Here is a 25,107-nt window from a genome sequence, read left to right as displayed (position 1 = left end):
CGGCGTGGCCTGGAAGAGGCCGGAGGCCGGGAGAGGCGGCGGCAGCCCGGGCAGCCCGAGCCCCGCAGCCTGCGCTCAGCACCTTGAGCGGTGGCGCGCCTTCGGGGGGCGGCCCTGGAGGCTCGGGCTGGGCGCGGACAAGCTCGTTCGCGGAGCATGGCCGCGGTGGCGGCGGCAGGGTGTTGACCCCTGGGGGCTTGTATCGAGCGAGTGGAGCTGGGCGGAGCACAGGGGAGCAAGGCCGGCGGGTCGCTTGCGGGATGCCGGAGCAGCGAGGCCCCCGGCAGCGTCGGGTCCGGGGGAAGGTCTGGGAAGGGTCCCCCGCGGAGCCTGAGGGCCGGACACCTAGCGGCGGCGGCGGCCGCGCGAGCTGGCCTCTTCCCATGGAGATCGCCCCAGCTAGAAATGTAAAAGTTTTAAAATGCATCCGGGATTTCTGTGCACGTGTAAAGGGAGAAGGGCCAGTTTAAAAACGAATGAGCATAGTTTTGGGCTGGGCCGGACTTTTGCTGTATGCAGAGTAGAGGCCCAGGACTATTTTGATCTTGAAGGGATGATCCTGGGGAATGTAATCAATTTACATCTGAAAGAAGGGAAAAAAAAAAAAGACCAGAGGGGCCAGAGTCTGTTTACGGGACTCGAATGTGGTTTTCCAGAGCCCATTGGAGATAAAGAAATGGTTTGCTCTAGTTTACCTGATGAAAAATCTAAAGAACTGAATGTTTAACTTACCAGCTAAAAGTTTAAAATCTTTTTTAAGTCTGAAGTTACACCTTTTTTTGGTGGAGAGCAGGGCAGACACGCCCTTTCCCTAGCATGCAGGTGGTCCAATTCCGCCTGCAGTCATCTTTAGAAATGTTAATTTGCATTTCAATGGCTACACCTCTTGCCAACCAACATTCAAGCGGCCAAGAGGTGGCTCCTTTGAAATCAGCTTTCTACTAGTATTGCTATCAGAGAACAGTTTAGAAGCTGCATAACTTGGCTGCCGCCATGTTGGCCACATGGATTGCCGTGCCCCTGGGGGCCGCCATCTTGAAACAGCAAAGGCCCCGCCCTCTGATTTAGTCGGGGGTGGAGCTTTAAGGCAAAGTTTTCTAAGGCTGCAAGCGTGCTTGCTTCGCGGATTTATTTTTAAACTAATCTCTTAAATCTAGAAAACCCTGCTTTCCTTAAACTAAAGACAATTAAAGGTTATAGCCAAGTCTTTAAAAGGAACTGATAGCAGTAATCCAATTTCTAAAGTACAATTATTTCAGGTAGAAAAGGTAAATTCTGATAAAATGCTGACATTAATCCTGGATGTCGATGCGTTTTCCATTCTGAGGCTGCACCAAGTAACCTGGCCTGAAGCAGCCAAGGAGCAACACAAGAGGGTGCTGGTCGGAATAGGAAGCCGGTTGGCTATGTAACCTGGTATATTTTGGATATCAGATGAAATGGAGAAAAAAATGGCAAAAATGGCTCCCAGGCGTTTATTTCCTGGGTACCGCTAATTTCATGGGCATGCCTAACAATGCTAACTGGAGCTTAGGGCTTATTTTCGCTTTATTACAGATGGACTTTATCTTTAAACATTGCATTTTGAAAATTTCTATGTCTCTTACATAAAACCTAAAAATTAAGGCCAAGAGTTCTAACTGGAAGGCATGGCTTTAAGAAGGACTGGACACTGCCTAACTTCTCCTTCCTTGGTACCCCTAAAACATCAGAGGGTACTTCTGGCCTTGATTTTCTTGGTTTTGGATTTGTTTGTTTGTTTGTGATAAATACCATTTCTATCTAAATAAGACATAGATCAAGAATCCTGTCCTGAGATGTGGGAAAGGGAAGACCCTCACATCTGTTCCTGTCAGGCCCCCAATCAGGGGACTCGGGTGGTGTTCCTGTTATCTGCTCAAGAGCCCAAGGCTGTAAAAATACTTGTTCACTAAAAAGGTGTAAATGTAAATGTTTATTTGATGTTTATAAGCATCTCTGTTGTTTACTGGGAACTTTGATTTTCTATGTGATATTCTGTGCTGGGTTAAGATTTTAGAATTCTGGGGTAATTTAAAAGGTATTTTGTGGCTTTTCTAATAACATTTAAGGATGGGGCTCAGTTCCCCGAGGCAAAGACTTAATGGGCCTTAAAATCTATAAAGATAAGCGGGAATAAAGCTGATAAAAGGTTTGGTCCTATCACACTCCCTTGAAAGAGGCCTGGTTGCTGAACCTGGTGAGGACCATGGAGTAAAACCCTCGCGAGGTCTGAGAGTCACTGGAGCAGCCGGCCACCATGGGGCCCTGGGGAGAACCAGAGCTCCTGGTGTGTCGCCCAGAGGCAGTAGCCTCGGCTCCCCCACTGCCTGTGGGCCTGGAGGTGAAATTAGGGGCCCTGGTGCTCCTGCTGGTGCTCATGCTCATCTGCAGTCTGGTGCCCATCTGTGTGCTGCGCCGACCGGGAGCCAGCCCGGAAGCCTCAGCCTTCTGCCAGAAAGTCCTGAGCCTGGTAAGCTGCTTTGTCGGAGGTGTGTTTCTGGCCACCTGTCTCCTGGACCTGCTGCCTGACTAACTGTCTGCCATAGACGAGGCCCTGGCAGCCCTGCACGTGCGACCTGGGTCCATCACACCCACGTCCGGTCAGCGGACCCATCCATGATCCGGAAAGACTTCATTACCAAATGGAGCATCGATCGAGATCAACGCAACCTGCTATAGCATGCTCGACCTGCCCGATGCTAGTAACATTGAATAGACTTAAATAATGCCTGCATCTTCATGGACATGGCTCCAAAGAGACAAGGACAATTCATAGGAAGGTCAAAAAATAGACTTTAGTATCACATATTTAGTAGCAGAAGATGTGGCTGCCTAAAGCGGCCATAATGCCTATATTATGTTTCATTGTATTGATGTATTATATTAACCTTTAATTCTCTTGCAGGTTTGAATGTATATTGGCTGTCCTGGAAGGATACTATGTGGGGTGAACCCCAAAAAGTAAAAGGTGCCTAGCTGCCAAGAGGGCAAGTGCCCACCTGGGCAGGGAACAGTGCCCATCAGATTTTGGTCTCTGTTGAGAGACAGCTAACAGTTGGCAGCCTGTATACTGCTTGCAGGCCTTTATGACCATGCCCATGTCAGGGGTAGTCTGAAAAACAGCCTGTTTAGAATAGAAGGTCTAAGGCATGGTTACGCATAGAAAAAAAATTTAATGCCAACAATTAAAAGGAATTAGCAAGAAAAGTCAGCAAATCTTAGAGTAGATCATTATGTCTTTCTTCTTATGTAATTCCTCCGAAAGTTGGCAATGCTAACATGGCAATACATTTCTTTGCATAAATTCAATAAGACCGGTTCCTAATAGTGATTTTATTAACGAAAAACTTTGACTGGAGTATCATGTTTTAAAGAGCCCTATCTGAGCTCTAAAAACTTAAAGCCAGTAAGAATGCCACGAAGAAAGCCTGGTATCCTGCTTGGAAGCCCTGAAGATGGCTGGCGCTGGAGTGTCAGGCCAATGCCCTACCATCACTGGCGGTTGGTAAGAAGGGGAGCAGTAGAAATGCCTCTACGTTCCTGCAAAACCCCCACACACTCTGGACCGCAATGGGTAGGAGAGCTACTGAAATGGGCCTTAAAGCCTGGAGCGTGGACTCAGGTGGAATACAGGTGAAGAATTCACCTAACTCAGCAGATACTGCAGGCGGGCCTGATGGCAGCTGGATGGCGTGGCTTCCTGGCCCTACGGGGCACATTAAGATTCAACCATGAGATTCCAGCAAAAGTAGTCAATCACCATTCTTGTTATGTTTATGCAAACATCAGGACAGTAAATAAATTAATCTTGATTTGGCTTTTTGATAGCCATGAAGAAATTTTAAAAAGAAAAATCCTATTTCAATAGAAATTGTTAAAGCTAAAATGGTTTCTTTCCCCTCCACCAGACCATTTGTTAAAATATGCCCAGTACGGGCCTCTAGCAACGGTGGAATCAGTCCGTCTCATGATTGAGCCGGAAGTTCCAAGACAAAGGGGGGAATGAAAGGGCGAGGGCTAGGTTGCCCCAGGGTAGGGGGCCACATCCTACTCTGCTAGCCACACCCAGGCGGCAGAGCACAGTTCTTTCTCCTCCCCTTTCTCCAACCCCCCCCTATATAACCGGTCTTCGGGCGGGGTTGGGGCGCTCAGCCATTTGGTTTTGCCTTGATATGGATGGGGGGCCCAAGCTAGCTAGCTTGAATACAGATTCTTATGTTTTTACATCGAATTGGCTCCCTGATGTGGTTTCTTGGGAATCTTGAAATCTGGGCACAACAAGGCTATGTTTATTTTTTAATATATTTTATTGATTTTTTACAGAGAGGAAGGAAGAGGGATAGAGAGTTAGAAACATCGATGAGAGAGAAACATGGATCAGCTGCCTCCTGCACACCCCCTACTGGGGATGTGCCCGCAACCAAGGTACATGCCCTTGACTGGAATCGAACCTGGGACCCTTCTGTCCTCAGGCCGACGCTCTATCCACTGAGCCAAATCAGTTAGGGCAAGGATATGTTTATTGATTTTAGAGAGAGAGAGGAAGGGAGAGAGAGATAAACATTGATTGGTTGCTTCCCATACACTCCCCAACTGGGGATCGAGCCCAATCTGGGTATGTGCCCTGATTAGAAATCGAACCCTCATCCTTTCATTGTATGGGACGATGCCCCAGCCAACGGAGTCACCTGCCCGTAGCTGGAATCACATCTTTTAAAAAAATATATATTTTTTTATTTTAGAGAAGAAGGGAGAGGGAGAGAGATTTAGGAACATCAATGATGAGAGAGGTCATTGATCAGCTGCCTCCTGCCTACCCCACACTGGGGACAGAGTCCACAACCTCAGGCCCTGACCTGGAATCAAACCGTGACTCCTGGTTCATGGGTCGATGCTCAGTCACTGAGCCACTCCAGCCAGGCTGGGATCACAACTTTTTAAAGGCTGCATTGTATTTCATTGTGGGGATAAATAAATAAATAAAAACTTGTTATTTACTTAACCGGTCCCAAAGATGGACACTTCTATACATTTCAAACCATGTTGCAATGAATATTCTTGATCATGCTTCACATTGCACTCATGTAACTTTATCTGTTAAAACATTCATAGGGGTGTCATTACTGGATCGGAGAGTACCTGCGCACTTGTGATTTGGATAAATATCGGCAAAGTGCTTCCCACAGATGTTACACCAATTTCTCCCCCTCCCCCCGCCCCCCCAGCATGGCATGAGATGGCCTGTGTCCTCCAGCCCTTGCCAATTCCACATGTTAGCCAGTATTCTATCTTCACAAGCTGATAGGGAAAAAAAGGGTATATCTTTGTAGTCGTAACTTATGTTTCTCTCATTCTGAGTGAGGTTGACTGTCTTTTCCTGTGTTTAGGAGCCATTTTTATTTCTTTTGCTGTGGAAAGAATTTCTTATTCTTTGCCCATTTTTCTCTTGGGTTGTTGCCCTCCTGCTTACTCGTTGGCTTTGTGTATCTGGATAATTACTTTGTGGTTTGTAATATATGTAGCAAATATTTTTGTCCAATTTGGGGTTTTATTTTACATTGTGGGGATTTTTATTTTGCTCTCCGAAATTTTAAAAATTTCTATGTCGTTAAATTTAACCAGATTCAGCCATCATTTTATTTATGCCTTCTGAGGTCTGTCGTACTTTAGTTAATCTCTGTTTTAATGTATGCTCCAAACTGGAGAGAAAAAGCTTTGGGTTGAGAATCGGATCTGAGTTCGTAGCCAGCAAACCCCTTCCTTCTTTGAACCTCACTTACATCTTCTGTAAAAGGAGCAGGTTGGACTTCATTCATTCATTCATTCATCAGCACTGGGCCGGGTGCTTGGCGTAACACAGAGATGAATGGTGTGGGCCTTGTCTTCATGGTCCAATGGTGAGAGAGACACGTCCCCCAAGAGTGAAATGCAGTGTGTTGGGGGCTATGGTGGAGGACCCAGTGTGCACTGAGGGGGCATCTAATACAGCCTCAGGAAGAGGGGGAGGGGGTGTAGGTGTAGGAGGTGAAACAAGGTATTTCAAGGGGGGTGAGATCAGGCTGAGTCTTGATGGAAAGGAGTTATCCTGGCAAAATAACTGAGTGGCGTGAGGCTGGGTAGGGTGGGTGACAGAGGGGCAGCACTCAAGGTAGAAGGAGGACCTGCAGCAGCATGAGGCACTGGAGGAGAATAAGAAATCAACGTGATCTCTGGAGTCGGAAAGCCCCGGGGGCCTAACCCAAATCACATCCCCCTGTCTCCCCTACATGTTGGCAAGGACGCACTGCTGGCGGGCATGTAAAACGGTACAGGTGCATCTTAAACGTTCTCACCACAATAAAGGAATGATGATTACCTGACACGCCCTAGGTGTTAGCTAAAGCTAAGGTGGAAATCATATTGCACTACATAAGTGTGTCAAAGCCACACATCACATACACCTCAAAGATACACAATGCTCTATGTCAATTATGTCTCAATAAAAGATGGCACAGTTGCTTCAGGGGACATTTTATTTATTATTTATTTGTGTTTTAATCCTCACCCCAGGATATTTTTCCCCCCATTGATTTTTAGAGAGAGTGGAAGGGAGGGGGAGAGACCGAGAGAGAGGGAGAGAAACATGAATGTAAGAGAGATGCATCAATTGGTTGCCTCCCACACACACCCCAACGGGGAATGAGCCTGTAATCGAGGTATGAGCCCTGACCGGAATCAAACCCGGGACCCATCAATCTGCAGCCAACGCTGTAAGCACTGAGCAACCAGTGAGGGTTTTCAGGGAACATTTCAGCAACATTCAGTGAAGTTGTGAGTGTATATCCCCTTATCATCCAATAATCCTTCCCCCAAATGGTGGAATTACCTGTGCAGGCAAACACACACGAGGAGACATGTATAAGAAAGTCCATAGCAGTAGTGTTTGTCATATGATGGAAACCTCACTTTCCATCCACGGAAAGCTATTATGGCTCTTTGCACCATAGAGTACTGTCATTAAAACATAAGTCACACAGCCCTGTTCATCAACAAAGACAAACCTCAAAAATACAGTGAGAGAAAAAAAGTGCCAGAAGAGTACATGCGGCTTGCCAACGTGTACATGGGGTTTAGAGACGTGCAGTGGTCCCACACTGTGTTAGAGACACGTCCTCACCTAAGGAACACGTAGGGTCTGCGTGTGAGTGGGCACTCCATGTCCTCTTGGGCATGGCATGGGGAGAGGACTGGAGAGTTCATGAGAGCTCCGGCTGAATTGGTATTTTCTTTCTTAAGTCAGGGGGCGTGGGGAGAGCACATGCTTGTTTCTCATGTTATTCTTTAAAGAAATTAAAAAATGTATCTCTTTTACCCAGTATTTTCCCCCATTATCATTTCAACATGTAACCCATGTAAACATTTTTAATGAAGTATTTTGCATTCCTTGGTCTAAACTAAGTACTGGAAATTGGTATTTTACATGATGAGACATCTCGGTGGGGGCAACCACCCTTCAGGAGCTCGCTGGCCACACGTGGCTAACGGCTGTTACACTGTATGGTGCAGGTTAACACGCCTCCGGTAGAGGTCATCTCAGGTGACCTCTACGGTTCCCAGCATCGTTGAACATATATGTGAAATGTGGCCTCTCTCTCCCTGCAGAACCGGCTTCCCAGGCCCACGTGGACCTCATGGAGATCATTGGTCTCCCGCTGTCCCCATCCGTGTCCTTTGTCACAGGCTATGGTGGCTTCCCAGCCTACAGCTTCGGGCCTGGAGCCAACGTGGGCCGCCCGGCCAGCGTCCTCATCCCGCCCACCTTCTTCCGGGACTTTGCCATCAGTGTCATCGTGAAGCCCAGCAGCGACCGAGGCGGCATGCTCTTTGCCATCATGGATACCGACCAGAAGGTCATCCACCTGGGCCTGAAGCTCTCGGCCGTGGAGGACGGCCACCAGCGGGTCATCCTCTACTACACAGAGCCCGGCTCCGTCGTGTCCCGGGAGGCTGCCGCCTTCTCCGTGCCCGCCATGACCCACAAGTGGAACCGATTTGCCGTGATGGTCGAGGGCGAGGAAGTGATCCTCCTGGTGGACTGTGAGGAGCACAGCCACGCCCCCTTCCAGCGGTCCTCCCGGGCCTTGGTTTTCGAGCCCACAACGGGGCTCTTCGTGGGCAGTGCAGGAGCCAGGAGCCTGGAGAAATTCATCGTGAGTCCAAGCCCTGCACATCAGGGAGGCCGCTGGACACTGTGTAGCAAACATGAGCAAATAGGCTTGTTATTATTTTATCCCTATGTCCTCCAAGAGGCATGCATGCACGGTGGGAAAAACGCTAGGCTGGAACCCAATACAGTGGGGCCTTGACTTAACGAGTTTAATTTGTTCCAAGACAGAGCTAGTTAAGGAGCTCGTTAACTCAAATTACTCTATCAACTCAATGCAAAAAATCAGCGGAGAGACAGCTGGTATCTCAAAAAACTCGTTAGTCGGGACACTCGTAAGTCAAGGCCCCACTGTACGTGGATCCCAGTCCTGAGTTTGCAGTGGTGAGTGAAAGCACTTGGCTCATTTATAAGAAGAGGAGGGTATGCTAGAGCCTTCAGTGGTGTGTGTCTTTGGGGAGAGTGGCCGATGCAGTGATTTCTGCAGAGGGTGCCACAAGCTGGAATGCCTGATGGGTTAGAGTCTAACCCAGTGGTGGGCAGACTCATTAGTCAACAGAGCCAAATATCAACAGTACAACGATTGAAATTTCTTTTGAGAGCCAAATTTTTTAAACTTAAACTATATAGGTAGGTCCATTGTTATTAACTTAATTAGGGTACTCCTAAGGCTTAGGAAGAGCCACACTCAAGGGGCCAAAGAGCCGCATGTGGCTCGAGAGCCACAGTTTGCCAACCACGGGGTTAGACAGTCGTGGGTCCCCTGAGCCTCTCTGTGTTCTCTTATCTGGAAGTGGGGAGAAGACAACCTACATCATGGGTGGTAGAGTCAACCGAGAAGGCCTGTGTGAAAGCACTTGGTTCATTTATAAGAAGAGGAGGGTATGCTAGAGCCTTCGGTGGTGTGTGTATTTGAAGAGAGTGGCCAATGCAGTGATTTCTGCAGAGGGTGCCACAAGCTGGAATGCCTGAGCGAGAGAGCTTCTCTCTCTCCTTTTGGACAGTGTGCCCTGAAAAAAATATCAGAAAACTGACTTTACCGTCAGAATGGGCTATAATGAACAAGCCATTCTAAAGAAAACCCTACGTTATTTAGGCAGCACGTGGACTGACTTTGGGCTTACTGGTATGAGACAGGACCGTGGGGTGGAGTTTGGGTTTACCTGTGGTGTGCCGGAAGACTGAGATTTTTAAGAAGTGAAAATCCAGTGAACAACTTTTAAACCCTCGCTCTGGGTGGGTTGTGGAGAATGAGGTGTCAGGCGTGGGGAGAGGAGGAAAGTGTGGAGGGAGGGAGGCGGGCTGGCAGCTCTTCTTGGGGCGAGGCTTCCAGCCGAGAAGCTTCCGGCTGCAGGGGAAAGACCCGTCTGGAGAAGGAGACTACATTTAGGGGCTGCCCCTGACAAGTTGGAGACCTGGGAGCAGCTAGGAGGCCGCTGTGTGAGTCTGTGCTTTGAACACAATACTCCCCAAGGGGCTCTCCAGACAGTGGGGCTCAAATTACATTGGCTCAAGCAAAGACCACCGCCCCCCCCTGCCCCCCCCCAACAAATGAGCTTGGGCCTAGGGGTGGCTTGGTTTGCTTGTCATGGCCAATACTACCCTGTCACTGGTTCTTCTCCGTTACAAAAACAATCATGTTTCCACTGATGGTTGTACTAGAAACGTGCAAGCGGTGGCTTCTGACCTCTCTGCTTTTCCCCAGGGCTCCATACAGCAGCTCACCATCCACTCCGACCCCAGGGCTCCTGAGAAGCGATGTGAAGCCGAAGAATCCTCGGTGAGCTCCCATCCTCCCCGCCCCCCCCCCCCCCCCCCATCCACCCCATACAGCGGGCCCTGCAGCCCCAACAACCCGTCTGCCAGGGAGAGGCTGGGTGCCCAGGCAATTCTTCATCCCCAACGTCATGGAGCCTCTAAAATCTCTCATCTTGGCAAGTGCTGCCTCAAGTCCTATTTTGGGCTTTTGGGCTTTATTTTATTATTTTTAAGAGCTGCAGCCATCTCTTTGGTGTTTGTGGGGGGTTGTGTTTTTTTCTAAGGTGTGAGGTGTTTCTGCAGCTGAGGCAGTCAGTGGCCTGGTTTCCAGACTTCTTGCCAAGAAAGGGTGTCAGGATTCTAAAACCGAAGCTAAAACTCTAAGACACCCTGGGTGTAAATTCCTCTAAGAGTGAACCTAAATTTAGCTTTTATGCTTGGCAAATGAATCAGTTCCTGAGTTGGAAGTGGGGTGGTGGGCCGGGGAGAAAAAAGATAGGTCCTTTCCCCCTTCCTCCCTCTGTTCCTTCATCCCTGCCTTCACAGGATACTGAGCCCCTGCCAGGTGACAGACCTGGGGGGATGCCGGAGGTGAAGGGATAAACCACACCTACCACCCAACTCCAGGGACAGTGCAGGAAGGTGAGGGAGGAGGAGCCAGCGCAGGTCAGGGAGGAGTCAGTGCCTGACCAATGACAGGCGAGTGGTGGTGAGAGGAAGAGGAAAAGGCCTTCCAGGCAGAAGCCATACATGATGCAGGGCATCCATAGCATGATGCAGAGCGTGGCAGAGCCCTAGACTGTCTATTCCTCTTTGGGTGGTATCAACCCTCAAACAAAACACGAGTTGATTTCATTTCGTTAGTAAAGATGGCTGCCGCTTAGCTGGAAAGCCTCCCCAGGTGGGGTTGGCTCTGTGAGGATGTCCGCACTCCCCGAGGCCGAGGCCAGGGTCCAGGCCCGGCATGTCTGTGAGCTGAGAGGAGGGAAGCCGCCCGTGTCCGTGTGCCTCCCTCTATGCATTGCTGTGACTATTGAAAAATATTGAAAAAGTAGACACAAGGCAAGAGTCCACAGCACCCAGGCTCCTTGACTGCCATTAGGTGGCTAATTATGAAGATGAGGTGGCAACAGGAAGGCATACTTCCAATGTAACTGCTCCCAATGTAAAACTCCCATGAGGAGCTGTGCAAAGATTGTGGGTGCCTTTTGAGGGAGATTGAAGGGAACCTGGACAAAATGCAAGTAGGTATGAAAGAGAGACTGTAAATTGATTGTTGTGGGGTTTTTGTTTGAGCAATAAAATGTGGAAGGAAACAAAAAGAATAACCAAGCATGTGTACCATGCACATGCTCTCCTCAATTTCACTCTCCCTGTGTCTGTCTGTCCCTCTCTGACACACACACACACACACACACACACACACACACACAAGTGCGCGCGCTGTCCTCCACTCGAGGCAGTTTCCCTGACTTTCCAGTTGTAAACTGCGCCCTCTACCTGGTGTCATTTGCCTCCACACAGGCATCAGGAGAGGCCAGCGGGCTTCAGGAGACAGACGGAGTCACGGACGGAGTCGCTGAGATCTTAGAAGCCGACACCTACACTCAAGCCCCGGTGAGTTCTGGGGTGCCACCAGGTCATCTGAGTCAGCTGTTAGGGGCCTGAGAGTTCCTGGAGAGTGCCTAGGTCTGACATCTTTGTCCTCAGATCGGTGACTTCCATTGTCAGCTCATCTGGGGAGAGCAGGAGGGTACTGGCCAACAGGGCATTTTGCAAAACCCCAGTGCATGGGAACACCAGTGACCTGAGTGCTCCCTGTGCTGCGGCATGAGAAGGCCGTCCAGAGGCAAACGTTGTTCTCTGCTGCCTCCCAGCTCTGTGACCTTGGGGAACTTGCTCAGCCTCTCTGAGCCTCAGCTCCTCGTCCATAAAACAAGCCTATCTGGTGTGGTTGTTGAGAGGGTTAGATGAGATAGTGCAAGGCCAGGTCTCAGACCCATGCACGGCATGAAGGATGTGTCCCTGAATGGTGGCTATGGTAACATCTGCTCACTCGGGACTCTGGCTATGAGAAGGGAGTCAGGGCCCCCACTCCTGCAAGTTGCTACGTCCTCCCAGGAGCTAACTTCTGACCCCATGGGAAAGTCAGCCATCCTCCCAGAGGCCAGGCCTCCACCCTCCTGGGAATGCACCCCATGTCCCAGACAAGGAAGTGGTGTCGAAAGCACTGAGTCAGACTGAGGAGACACCAAGGAGCCCGCTTTAATGAAAACAGCCTGCAGTGTCTGAGTCACTGAACACAGAAGCCCAGCAATCTCAACTGGTCTGGCTCACTCTACAAACTCATCTCTGATCGAAGAGCGGAGAGATGGAAAGAAGGCAGAGGCTATACACTATAAACCTCTGGCGACAGAGGTGTGGGTGGGGAAGGACGGGACCATAGTCTGTTAGTGCTGGAGGGACTTAACCGTCACCTTTTAAAGGTACCCTTTCTACAGACGGGCAGGCTGAGGCCCAGCAAGGGGCAGAAAACTAGCTCTCAGGTGCATGGGTAGAGCTGAGGCTAGAGCACAGGTTCCCTATGTCTCAGCCAGGGTTGAAGCCATGCCTTTGAGCTGCTGGCCTGGGTGATGCTGGCAGTTCTTGGGCAGCTTTGATGCAGGAAGTCAAGGGTCCAAAGTGGCCACTCCGGCTCTGAGCAGTGTTGCAATCCTGTGTGCCCATCAGCCCTTGGCCACTCCATCAGTATGTCCAGGGAACAGAACGGTGGTCTCTTGAGCCTTCTAGCCTGATGCTGCCCACCCCCTCCCACCCCCCTGCCTCCAGTGCACCAGTTCACAGTTAGGAGTGAGGCCAACTCAGGCAAAGATGCCAGTAACCCAAGGTGGCCCTGGGAGAGGGGAGCAGGCATTGAGAGCATGAGATGATCAGGGGGAGGGGCTGGTCAGGGAGGAGATTTTCCTAATGGAGGGGGCATTGGAGATGGGCAGCTTTGGACAGAAGTAGAGAAATGGTAGGGGAGGAAAGAGGACCAGCATTTCTCAACACCTGATGTGTGGCTGGTGCTTTGTAAATATCACTTAATCTAATCCTGCAACAACCCTGCAAGGGAGATGGATGCTCAGAAGGACGGGGTGGCTTTGCCAGGGTCACAGGGTGGTGGAGTCAGGCCCTAGCTGGGCCTCCTGACCTGGGCCAGGGTATGCAGTGAAGGGCAGATGTGGGTGTGTACCGCAGCGGGGAATGAGAACGGAATAAATCCCCAAAGTGTCTGGAGAGGTGGAAAAGGCATTTGATGGGCTCGGTGGTCTCTGGGGCACCCCAAACACTTTCCTTCCCAGATTCCCCAACCTGCTCTCCTCAGTGGTTTTAAGGGAACCAGTATAGATCGGAGTCCCACCAAGTGTGAGTTCAACTCTGCCACTTACTGGTTGTTGACCGGGAGCCAGTGACGTCACCTCCTGAGCCTTGGTTTCCTCCTCGGTTAGAATGGCGCAGGCGGCTTCACGGCGTTAGTGAGAGAGTGGGATGAATGGACCCGTGGGAGACTCATGGGCTGGTCCTGGCACAGGCAGCTCTCAGTGAACTTGGTGGATATTCCTATTGACGAGAGGCTATTTGTGAGGGTTGAGGTGATGTGTTAGAGGGCCCGTTTCTCTTGGGACCCCCCTCCCCATGCCAAATCCTTGTGGCTGCCCTTAGTCCTGAAGAATTGTGGCTCTGGGCCTGGAGGTCCTGGAGCTGCGGTCCTGAGGCTCAGATGCCTATCCTGGGTATCAGAACCTCCTGCGCTCCGCAGGGCACTCCCTCCCTCCAGCCTCCTTTGCAGGGCCGGGTTTTTCCATTCATTCCCCCGAGGATGCACTGAGGCGGAGATGAGTGTAGCATTTTGTCCGAGACTGCCCAGGGGGGAGGTGGCAGGGCGAGTCCCCAGGGAGGGACCAGAGCGCCCTCGGTCATGTCACCCTGAGCTGGGACTTCCCCTTTCACCATCTCCTGGAGGAGCTCCAGGGTTGCCCCCCTCCAAGTTGGGGGAATTTCCCTCTCGCTCTCAGACGTTCCCCTCCCTCCCTGTCTGGCTTCTCTCTGGGAATGAATATTACTTCCCTGTCTTCACCCTTTCCAACTGCCACCCTTCAAGACAGAAGCCATGACCTGAGAACTGAATCATGGCCTTAAAGAGCCAGCCCCTCCTCACCTCCTTCCCCATTTAAGGCAGGAGTCCCTGCTACCCCATTCTTCCCCCTGCTAAGTCAGCTTCTGCTGACACACCTTTCCATTTCTGGAAAGTTCTATCTTATGCCGAGTTAGAATTAATATTCCTGTAGTTCTCAGCCCTGGCTGTGCATCAAAGTTGTGTATGTGTTCGGAGGCGGAGGGGGGAAGACAGTGAGATGGGGAGGTCTTTAAAAAAAACTCTTGCCTAGGCTGATAGTCAAACCCAGAAGGTCTGAAGTGCGGTCCAAGAAGCTGTACTTACCAAAAGCTTTGCAGGTGATTCTGACCCTCAGCCAAGATCTCCCTTCCAGCCACACCCAAATTCTCACAGTTCTCCAAACACACCCAATACGTTACCCTCGTCCACACCTTCACTCCTGGGTTCTGCCTGCAAAGAGAGCCCTTTCTGCCCCCTCTGTGCCTGGCCAGTTCCTACTTGTCCTTCAGGACCCGTCCGCACGCAGCCCCTCGCTGGAGGCCATGGCCAACTTCCCTCCCCGCACTTGGCTCTCACTTCTGCTGTCCCATGTGTCACATTCAATCGCAGTTTGTTGTGTCTGGGTCTGAGTCTGTGTGTCCCCATAGCTCAACAGTTTGAGGACAGCCACCCTATCTTAGTTATTTATTTCCATTTCCCCAGGGATTAACCAAGGACCTGGCACATGGTAAGGCCTCAGGAAATACGTGTTGAATATGAGTGTGGGCTCAGCAAATCACCACACTGTTAATAAAAAAAGCCTTAAGACTTGACATTCCTATTTTGTCACCGACCACACTGGTCTCCATCCACACTCACCCCTGAAAACCAACCGCCAGGGGTCAGATCCCCACATTCACGCTCTGCCCTAAGCGGGGATTTGTGGCCCCCTTCTTAGGAGATTCCAAAAGAGGTTTATGGTTGACAGACTGGAGTCGGTGATTTCATATAACTCAGCCTTTGCCACCTGGAGTTACAGAGCTCAGCCCACCCCACCTTGTTTATTGTCCTGTGTTTCCTGCATCCTCATCTGCCCTACCTGCCTCGTCTCAAAGCCCAAGTCCCTGGTAAAGAGGCTTCACTTGCAGCTACCGGCCTTGCTCCAGGCTGGAGACGGGATTTCCAGAGACCATCAAGGGGATGTGGCAGGAAGAGGAGAGGAACTGCCTATGACAGGGTCCTTACTCCCCTGCTGGGTCACCAAGCAGCTGGGAGGATGGGGAAGTCCTAAAGGCCTTCACAGCCCCGCCTGGGGTGGTCCCTGCTCTCTGCCCCCACAATGCCACCCTGGTTCCTGCCTCACTGGGCTTCTTCAGTGCAGCCTCCTGGACTCCTGGCCTAACCTCAACTCCCCAAACCCGTGCTCTCATTGGCACTAGGGTGAACTCTCAAAAGTACACACCTGCCCATGCCATTCCCCAGCCTAACACCCCACAGAGGGCCCAGGCCCAGGCCCAGGCAAGACTTCTCACCAAAGATCCAGCCCCCCTCCCTCTCTCCACCTCCTGGCTCTGTCCCCCTGCTTCTGTCCTGGAATCCTCACCAAGCACAGGTTGTCAGACCCAGACAATGCTGTGTCCTTTGTCATCCCAATGCCTTCTTCCGTCCTTGGTTTTGGAAGCTCTTTTCATTCTTCAAGGCCCAACTCCTTGAAGACTTCTAGCCCCACGTCGTTTCTTGTTCTGGAGATTTTACAATACAACAAATGATATTATTTTTTTAGCACACAAATATTTCATATTCATTATTTTAAAAACCCACAACTGCAGATAACTAAAAAGATAAAACAAACCTCTTTAATACCAGAGAAAATCACTATCGAGGTGTTGTTCTTTCTCAAACTTTAGGGTTCTAGTGATATTGACACATTGATGGGCTCATACTATGGCCCTGTCCTGCGCACCTCCATGCACTTATACCCTGTAAGTAGTTATCATTGGCCCCATTTCACAGAGGAGGAAATGAGGCTCAGTGAGGTTATATGACGTGCCCAACATAACAAAGCAAATAAGTGAAGAGCTGAGATTTGACCCAAGATTGATGGTCAGAACTGAACCATTAGATTCTAAGAACCATTAGATCCATAAGAACCCTCCTTGTTCTGATGGACCATAGATTCATTGTTTATACACTAGATTTTGACATTAAGGAAATAATTTTCTGTTATTAGTCAGGATAGGTAAGTGATGGCTGCAGTCACAAATTAATCCGGAAGTCTTAGTGCCTTAATTGTTTCTGGTTTACATCACAGGTCCAACAATGGTCAGCTGGATCCTTCCTTTCATCCCCTAGCCCCTTGAGCTCAGAAAGGGATGAGACTGTTTGAACACTGGCAAGCCCTGTCTCTCCAGAGCCTGGGTCTGGGGATGATGTCACGACCTTTGCTGACCCCCCACCCCTGCCAATCAAGATTTCTGCCTAGATCTCTGAACTGCTCTGTGTTTCCCACTGTTGGGGTTTTTTGTTTGTTTCTTTTTTCCCTAGTTGGTGGAGGAATTAACTGGCTTTGGAAAAGCTACACAGAAGCTGAAGTGTCCAAGAAAGGGAGCCACACCCATCTCTTATTTTCAGAGGCATCCATGGCCAGCGCACATCTGGGATTGGATTTAGACAGCGTTCACTGAATGCAGCCTACTTCATTCATTTGTGTGTTCGTTTACTCATTCATTCCCTGATCTAATAGATCTTTTTTGACCACCTCCCTCCTCTCTCTCAGCCTGGGATACGGAAATGTGGTCTCTGTGCTCAGGGAGCTTCAGCCAAGTCTGGCAGAGTCTTGCTGTAAACCAAACAGAATTAAATGACTCCTACATGCACCTCTTTCAGGGCCTGGCAGGCTGGCCAGGTACACAATAGGCAGGTCTAAGCTTTCTTCTGGGTTTACTCAGAACTTTGTGGATATATTATTTTCTCCAGTGACATTATTCACTGCCCTTTCCCCCTGCCTTCCTGCCAAGTAAATGTTTTTGGGTCCCTTTTTTTCTTTTCTTCTTCCTTCAGCCTAAAGAAGCAAAAGTTGAACCCATTAACACACCTCCAACTCCAACCTTTCCCTCTGAGGATTCGGAACTTTCTGGGGAGCCTATACCTGAGGGGACCCTGGAAACCACCAACCTGAGTGCCATCCTGAACAGCAGCGCTGAGCAAGGCAAGTCCTGGGTGTGCCTTTCGCATATGGTGGTTTTCTATTGAGTGATGACTGTGTGTCAGCCTGGGTGGAACATAGAGCACCTCATCTAACCTTCTGCCTGTGACAAACAAGGTGGAGAAATCAAGTCACCCAGCTGAGGCTCTTTGGCTTGTAAATGGCAGAGATGGCTTTTATTTTTGGATAGCTGAACTTTCAGTCCCCAGACGACCCCTCCAGAAGGATCTGGGGTTTAACAGAAAAGCTTGTAACAATTGTTGCTGCTTATTAAGTACCTACTGTGGGCCAAGTGTTTACATACGTCATCTCCAAGCCCAACCACACATCTCCGAGTTGCTGTGATTAGCTAGTATTTTACAGATGGAAAAACCAGTGCTTGGAAAGGTAAGTGACGTGCCCACAGTCACACAGCTCATGAGTGGTGGGACAGAGCCGGTGCCCAGGCCTCACTCCAGAATCCCCACCCCTCCCAGCCTTGGCCACAGACTCCCTGATTCTCAGAGGGTCAGGCCATCTGAACTCCTGTGCGGCACATGTGGGAAAACCAACTGATGACCAGAGAGGGGCAGGCCCAGCAAGCAGGTCAGCAGCAGGCCCTGGGGCAGCCTGGCCTCTTGGCTCCCCATCCAGGACTCCGGTCCCTACCCAGCGATACAAAGGAGCACTGGCAAAAACCCAACTTCTGACACGATCCCCAGGCAGCAGCTAGTGTGCTCAAGGCCCGAGATCGGCCAGCGTGTTCTGCCCTTTCTCAGAGGGATAACTGTTTCGGACCAAAGTGAGAGCCAACGCCAGGGCACTGAGATTTAGGTACAAGGCCTAAAAACAACCCAGATGCCCACAGTAGGGACTGGCTGAGCAAATTATATTTCATTCATATGTGCAGCTCTGAACTTGGTGATGCAGAAGATTGAATGGCCCAGGGACATGCTCCACTGAAAAGCACCTTTCAAAACTGTTATGTGTGCTGTGACCCTAACTTTGAATATGTTATTTATATTTACATCTACCCATAGAAAACAATGTGTGTGTACGTACATGTGTGTGTGCGAGAATAATATACAACAAAATGCTATGAGTAATATTTTCTGGGCGGTAGGATTGTGGGTGGTTTTAATTTTTTTGTTTGTAGTTCAGTAGTTTACATGTCTTTTACAATCTTACATATCACTATTCTTTCTACTTCTGCCATCAGTAAATGAATGTTATTTTAATAACTAAACTTGGGAAGTCTGTGGGTGAGAGAAGGTATGCAGTCCTGAACAGAAAAAACTGTCTGATAGTTTAATAAAGTCATAACACAGCCAAGGAGTCAGGGTGTTGCTGTGGAAAGACTGTGGGGCTGGCCGGGAGCAGACAGTTTGGACGAGATCCCTCTCAGCCACCTATTGGCTGCCGGGCCTGGGCAAGTTGCTTAACTTTCCCAAGCTTCAGATTCCTTCACTGTCTGTCCACAATCCTCCGAGATGAGAGGAGGTGGAAGTGGTGCAGGGTCCTTGCAATGCTGTTCTCCTGGGTGGAATTGGGATTTCTGAGGACAGGCAAGGAGAGGGCAGAGGCTGTGGGGCCCTGGGGTGAGGGCCTGTCCTAGACTGAGGGGTGGGTTCAAAGGAGGTGGGATTCAAATCCAGACAGGAACCCAGATCCAAGCACAACTTGCCTGTTCCCTGTGATCAGCCAGACGCCTTCTCTGGCAAACAAAAAAGGCCAAACAAAAGCAACGGGACTGGCTGAAATGTTCCCGTTCTTGTTCAGTAGAATGTTCATATGGTGAAGGAAATGGGCCTGAACCCAGAGAGCCTGGTCCCAGGCGAGGGGAAACCACCCAATAGTTTTATTCAAGTTTCTCTGACACCATCTTGCCCGAGGGCACACACTACCCTCACCTCCATCCTCCAAGAGGTGGGGACTTTGAGGCCTGGGGTCTGGCTAGCTGCTTGCACAGTCCCCCCTGGTGGTAGCAGCTGGAAGGATGCATGAGAGTTACAGGATGTGTGTGTGCAAAGGATGCCTTGAATAATGCAGCACCTACTGCCCCCTCCCCTCCACACACATACACACTGTTCATACTATGGGGCATGCATGCACACAGCATGTGTGGAAATGTCTGGGCATGGGACAGATCGACCTGGCTTCATGGGCTTCTTCCAGCCACTCCCTCTCTGTGGGGCCTGTTTCTCCTCTGCAGATGGGGGTTAATAAATAAGGTGCTAATATGTGGGTCAGAGCAGGACACACACAGAGTGCATTGATAGTGGGGAGACTGAGAATGTGGGGTTCTGTCCTGACTCTGCCCACCAGCTTCGAGGTGGTGGGAAGGTCCTTGTAGGTAGTTGAGATAGGTTATTGGGAAGACTAAGTGAGGAAAGGCATGAGACATGCTTAGCCCCGGGTCCAGCCTGTATGTAACACACATGTATTCATGTTATATAATTTCTTTTTCTTTGCTTTAGGGCTCCATGTGTTTTTTAAATTGCAAAAGAAATATGTACTTGTGGTAACAGTTTAATCAATGAAGAGTTGCATGAACCAAAAAAATAGTAGTTTCTTCAGGAGGAAACCGATATTAAATATTGAGGTTTAGCCAAGTGTGTGTTGTTTATCTATACACACATATACCCATATATATCCATATATTATATGTATTCTATAGTGACTATATTAATTATATGAGTTGATAAAACATGAATACTCATATGTAATTGTTTTCCCTTTACAAATATAGAACCACACTGACAATGAAGGAACATTTATCCATTGCTAACTCTATGCCAGGTGCTGTCCTTGATGCTTTCCTTGTATTAATGGGTTTAATCCTTGTAGCACATAATGAGATGGGAATTATCCCCAGTTTACAGATGAGGAACCTGAGGCACAGGCTAACGACTTGCCAAAGCTGGGTTCCAGCCCTGCAGTTGTGGCAGAAACTGTGGTAGAAACCACATGTACCAGCAATGCTGCTTTCTGTTTGCTCAGCCAGCCCCTACTGTGGGCGTGTGGGCTGATTTTTGACCTTGTACCTAAAGCTCGGTGCTCCAAAGTTGGCTGTAACTTTGGTCTGAAATGGTTACCCCTTTGAAAAAGGGCAGAGAATGCAGGCGATCGCAGGCCTCGGCACATGTAATACTGCCTTGGATTTTTTCTCTTAATCCTGTATCCTGGGTATCTTTTCAAGTCAGTTGGTGAAGAGGGAGCTCTTCTTTTTCAAGACCACAAAGTGCAGTTATTAATTACAGAACGCCTGCTTCCCCAGGGTCTGGTGACATCCTGAATGACACTCTGGAGGAGGTCGATGCTATGAACGGGGTCCCCGTTACAGACCCTGGCTCCGGGGATGGGGCCTTCCTTCATGTCACTGGAGAGGTGAGTGAATAGTAAATTTCATTTGCTATGTCAGTGGTAAATATGTTTGCTTATTTTAGACTTGATGGTGACTTGTATTGGGCACCCGAGGGGGCCACGAGGGTTTTAGTTGAATATGGGGGAGACTGCCTCCCTCCTGCTGGGACAGGGGCAGCAGGAGTTCCAGGGCTCCAGAAGCTCTCCAGGGATGCACCAGGGCGAGACGCAGCTGGTCCTCACACCCGCCTGGCAATGAGTGCTGAGTCCGCACCCTGGCACCTGCCTCCCTCCCACCCAATTGGGAAGATGCACAGCCTCTTCCGTTCTTTGAGCCAGAATCAGATTAGCTACATGTGAGTCCACTCTGTGGTTGGGTAATTGGCTTTTAGACCCACAAAGCCAATTTTTAAGATGCTGGACACAGTTGGATACCAAAGTTAAGCAAATGTATTTTTCTCGCAGTGGCCCACAGGGTCAGCTCATCCTTTTCGCTGTCCTGGGATGAAAATGCTTATACTCTCCGAGTCATATCTGATAACAGCCTATTTTCAAAGCCCAGTTCGGTGTAGTATAAAAAATGCAGTCCCTTTGTCTCCCAAATCCCATGGAATACGTATCCAACTCACCAAACGGTTTGTAGTGAGCAGAAGGGAGAGGGGAAACCATTTAAAATTCTCTCCAAAGGAATTCTCACTCTCCCAATATGGGGTACTTTCATTTTCTTATATAGCCCGGAGGCAGGAGGAGAGGCTAATGCCGGTGGAACTGATTTCACTTCATGGTCTCTCAGCGCATCCCACATAAGTGGCCTGGTTCCTTCTTTTAGCATGTGGAAGGCACACGATGACGGTGGAATTGTACTTAACTTGTACAATTAATTAGTTAGTTGTACTTAATTATAAAGCCCTTTGGGACTTTAGCTGAAGTTGGGTCAGAAAGAGTCTCATTTTACTAGTAAAATCTATAACTTCATCTTCTCTCGTGTGTGTGTGTGTGTGTGTGTGTGTGTGTGTCTGTGTGTGTGTTTTGGACAATAATTCTGCAAGGACATGATATGTTATACAAAAAAAATGTTCTGCTGTCAAATAAGTTTAGGAAATGCTCCACTTATTTCTTCCTTTCAGGCTCTGAGAAATCCTGCAACAAGGAAATCTATCTAACCTTGATAGGCTTTCAGTATCCAAAAGAACTACACTTTTGCAAACAAAACAAAACAATCCCCAATTAAAAAACAACAACCACCTTGGCAAACTGAGGTCAAACATAGTCAGTTTGGTAACACCAGCAGTCAAAGCTGCTCTCCTTCCATTTCCTGCATCTGCTGTGTAACCTTCAGGGAAGGGTGTGCATCCGAAGGAAAGTAAGTCACAGAGAAAGAGAGGAAGCAGGTGTCCAGGCTGAGAAGATGACGGAATTGCTCCCTGCAGGTCGTGAGGCACTGTCATGGGCAAAGACTGTCCTCTTGTTCCTATGGCTTCTGGATGCACACGTGGGAAGGTCGCAGGGAGGCAGATGCGTCCAGATAGAGGTGTGGGAGCGGGAGCAGGCTGGCTCAGGAGGCAGTGGTCTCCCAGCCACTGGTGTGTGCAGACAGGTGCTGTGCAGTCTCTTCTGGGATGCTGTGCTTCGGGGACTGTCATAGGGCTGGGCTGAGGTCCAGATAAGGAAGTTCTCAGAGGGAAAGAGGCTGCAGAAGTGCAGGTTGAGAGAGAGGTGTGGACATTCTGTTCTCTCCAGCCACAGGCACGTTGATCAGAGCTGTGGGCCCACTGACGTGATGTCTCTGTTTCAGAGTCCACACACTGAAGAAGACTTGGCAACGACAGTAGCAGCCAGAGAAGCCGATGTGACCATCAGCACTGCCTGGGACGCTGAAGTGGCCGTCAGCACTGCGGGGGAAGCCGAGGGGGGCAGTGTGCCCACCGGGGGCCCGGCCCTCTCCATGTCCACCCAGGACCCCGGGGAAGGGGACACTCCAGTAAGTAGCTTGGAGTGCATGCTCCACTTCACCTCTTTCTGGGGGGATGGCGGGCATCTCAGTGGAAGCAGTCGCTGTCAGAATGTGGATTACAGCCTGTGGGACCAAGTTTGAGTGATTTGGAGGCTGAGTCATCTGTTGACTCATTCAGCAGATGGTGGGTGCTGTGCCGTGCTGGGCACCAGGTAAATAGGGTAGACTGCTTCGTAGGGACAGAGGGTAAGGGGTGCAATAGGAGAAGCGCACGGGGCTCTGGCAGCACCCCAAAGGCGCCAGAACCCAGACTCGAAGCCTTCCTGGGGAGAGGATGCTGAAAGTGAGACCAAGGGGATGCTTAGAAGTGGCCTAGCAGATGGGAGTGGGGCAGGTGTTCCAGGAGGTGGACCAGCAGGAGCAAAGGCCTGGAGCAGTGGTTCTCAACCTTGGCTGCACCTGAGAACCACCTGGGAATCATTTTAAAATCCTGATTTCTGGGCCTCATCCTCCAGAAATTCTGTTTCTTTGTTATGGGGTGGGGCCACAACATTAGTAACAAAGAAACAGATTTTCCGGAGGGTGAGGCCCAGAAATCAGGATTTTAAAAAGATTCCCAGGTGATTCTCATGTGCAGCCAAGGTTGAGAACCACTGGCCTGGAGGCATCAGCACGAGCATACCAAGACCTGCTGGGTCAGACGTGAGCGAGGAAAGGCAGGGAAACGTGGCTGACGGGGCCTCTGAGTCTGAGGAAGCCATGAGAATGAGCCTGGGCGTGTTCAGCAGAAATGGGAAGTTGCTGAGGGTAGTAAAGAAGGAGGTGATGTAGTCAGAGTAGGTTTTAGAAAGTTCGCCTGACCCTGAATGGAGAAAGGGTCGGGGAAGCAAGCCTGGAGGTAGAGTGTGGTTCGCTGGCTGTGTCTCCTTCCAGGAGAGGGTGGTGTTGGCTCGCTCTGGGTTTGGTTAACAATGTGAGATCCTGCCAGGATTCCCACTGAGTAAAGGATGGGAGAGCAGGGCATGAGCTGGGTCTGTCAAAGGGACCTTGGGGCGGGCAATGAGGGATGGAAGGCAGAGGGCACTGGGCTAGGAGAGTGAGGAGAGCAAGTGGTCAGTGAGGCCAGACAGCCCCTCCCCCTAGAAAGCTGTGCATCCGGGACTGGGTTTTGTCCCAGCTCCATGATTTGGGCCCTCAGTGGAAGCTTCACTCTCCAGAGTAGTGGAAGGTAGATGGCAGCTGATGAGTGGCAGCCATTGAGGTTGGCAGGAAGGAGTGGGATGAACACACAGGCACCATTACTGGGCAGGGTGCTCACACCTTGGGTGGTGTGCAGGGCAAGGTTTCTGTGTGGGTGCCCCAGTCAGGGCAGTGGTATAAGGCAAGGTCTGGGCTGTACAAGTGCTTTGAAGCAACAGGACACAGGTGCAGGAGGGGGTCCTGGCTGCCTGCTCCCTCCAGCCCTAGGGCTGTGGATCACTGACCTGGTCCCCGTGATGTCTTCTGTTCAGAGTCCAGACGCTGAAGAAGGCTCAGCAGTGATATCAATGGAGGAGGCCGAGATGCCCACCAGCACTGACAGGGAAGCAGAGGCCAGCACAGTGCCCACCGGGGAACCGGCCCTCTTCATGTCCACGCAGGAGCCTGAGGAAGGGGTCAGTCTGGTAAGGTGCTGGAACGTTGAAGTCATGGCTGGGAGCAGACTCAAAGGGCCAGTCTTCATTCTGTGCAGCAAATCTAGAGGAGCCTGAATGGGTTGGGGGCACCTTCCTGACCAGATACTCCCTCCTGAGGGGGTGTGTAGTGAAGCCCCTGCAGGTCCTTGGAGAACCAGCTAGGGGGGTGAGTCAGGGACATGGGGGTGAGTCCCAGGGCTGGTACAGGGTCACCGCCTCCACCAGCAGGGGTCAGGTCCAGGCAGGAGGTGTGCTGGGCCCTGAGTAGGAGAGGTGAGAGGGCTCAGCCATGGCCTGTTTCTGAGCATGCACACAGGCTGTCAGAGGGTGGTGGAGAGTTGGGGTGCAAGCAGGCTCCACAGGGTCCAAGAGCACAGCCAGGACTTCTCAGCCCTCTCCTTGGGGGTCATGGGGACTCTGTTCCCAGCTCCTAATGTCAGGACTCTTGGCAAGCCTGTCCCTGTAATGTCCCTAGAATGAGTATCCTACAAGTTCTTCAAGCTCAGCAGACTTAAACCCGAACTCATTTCTGCTCCTCCTGCGTTCCCAGCTCAAATGAATGGGAACATCATATCCAATCCTAATCCAGATCCTCTTCCCTCTTTCTTCCCTCCCACATCCCATCAACCACAAAGTCTTATTGATTTTTTTACCTCAATACATGGTGGACCCCACCCCTTTAACCCTTCTCCAGTGCCAGGACCTTGACCTGGACTGAGCCCCCCAACCCCCGCCCAGGAATTGGCTGAGGCTCCAGCCTGGCCAACCCCATCAACCTCTCTGATTCCTCCTGGTGCGGGCAGCCGTCCTGCAGACACTGCCACCCCACCTGGCCTACAAGGCTAGGAGGGTCTGGCCTGGCCAGCCTCA

General features: G+C 50.3%; 1 protein-coding gene across 4 annotated transcripts in view; it reads left to right on the top strand.

The window, feature by feature from the left end:
• COL15A1 (collagen type XV alpha 1 chain) overlaps nucleotides 1–25,107 on the top strand; it is a 102,345-nt gene that overhangs the window by 32,425 nt on the left and 44,813 nt on the right. For 3 of the 4 annotated variants that reach the window (XM_070431089.1, XM_070431087.1, XM_070431085.1), the window contains exons 3-9: nucleotides 7,663–8,210; nucleotides 9,870–9,944; nucleotides 11,447–11,539; nucleotides 17,121–17,268; nucleotides 20,522–20,631; nucleotides 22,403–22,588; nucleotides 24,073–24,225. In XM_070431089.1, the coding sequence (XP_070287190.1) occupies nucleotides 7,663–8,210; nucleotides 9,870–9,944; nucleotides 11,447–11,539; nucleotides 17,121–17,268; nucleotides 20,522–20,631; nucleotides 22,403–22,588; nucleotides 24,073–24,225 (1,313 nt within the window). The remainder of the gene's footprint in view (nucleotides 1–7,662; nucleotides 8,211–9,869; nucleotides 9,945–11,446; nucleotides 11,540–17,120; nucleotides 17,269–20,521; nucleotides 20,632–22,402; nucleotides 22,589–24,072; nucleotides 24,226–25,107) is intronic. The other variant, XM_070431086.1, reaches the window with a different exon arrangement.

The sequence above is a fragment of the Myotis yumanensis genome, unplaced genomic scaffold (assembly GCF_028538775.1).
Source record: "Myotis yumanensis isolate MYYU_CA2020_CCGP unplaced genomic scaffold, mMyoYum1.0.hap1 SCAF_12, whole genome shotgun sequence".
NCBI lineage: Eukaryota > Metazoa > Chordata > Mammalia > Chiroptera > Vespertilionidae > Myotis > Myotis yumanensis.
The sequence above is the reverse complement of the archived record's forward strand: the minus strand, read 5'-3'. Positions and strand labels throughout refer to the sequence as shown.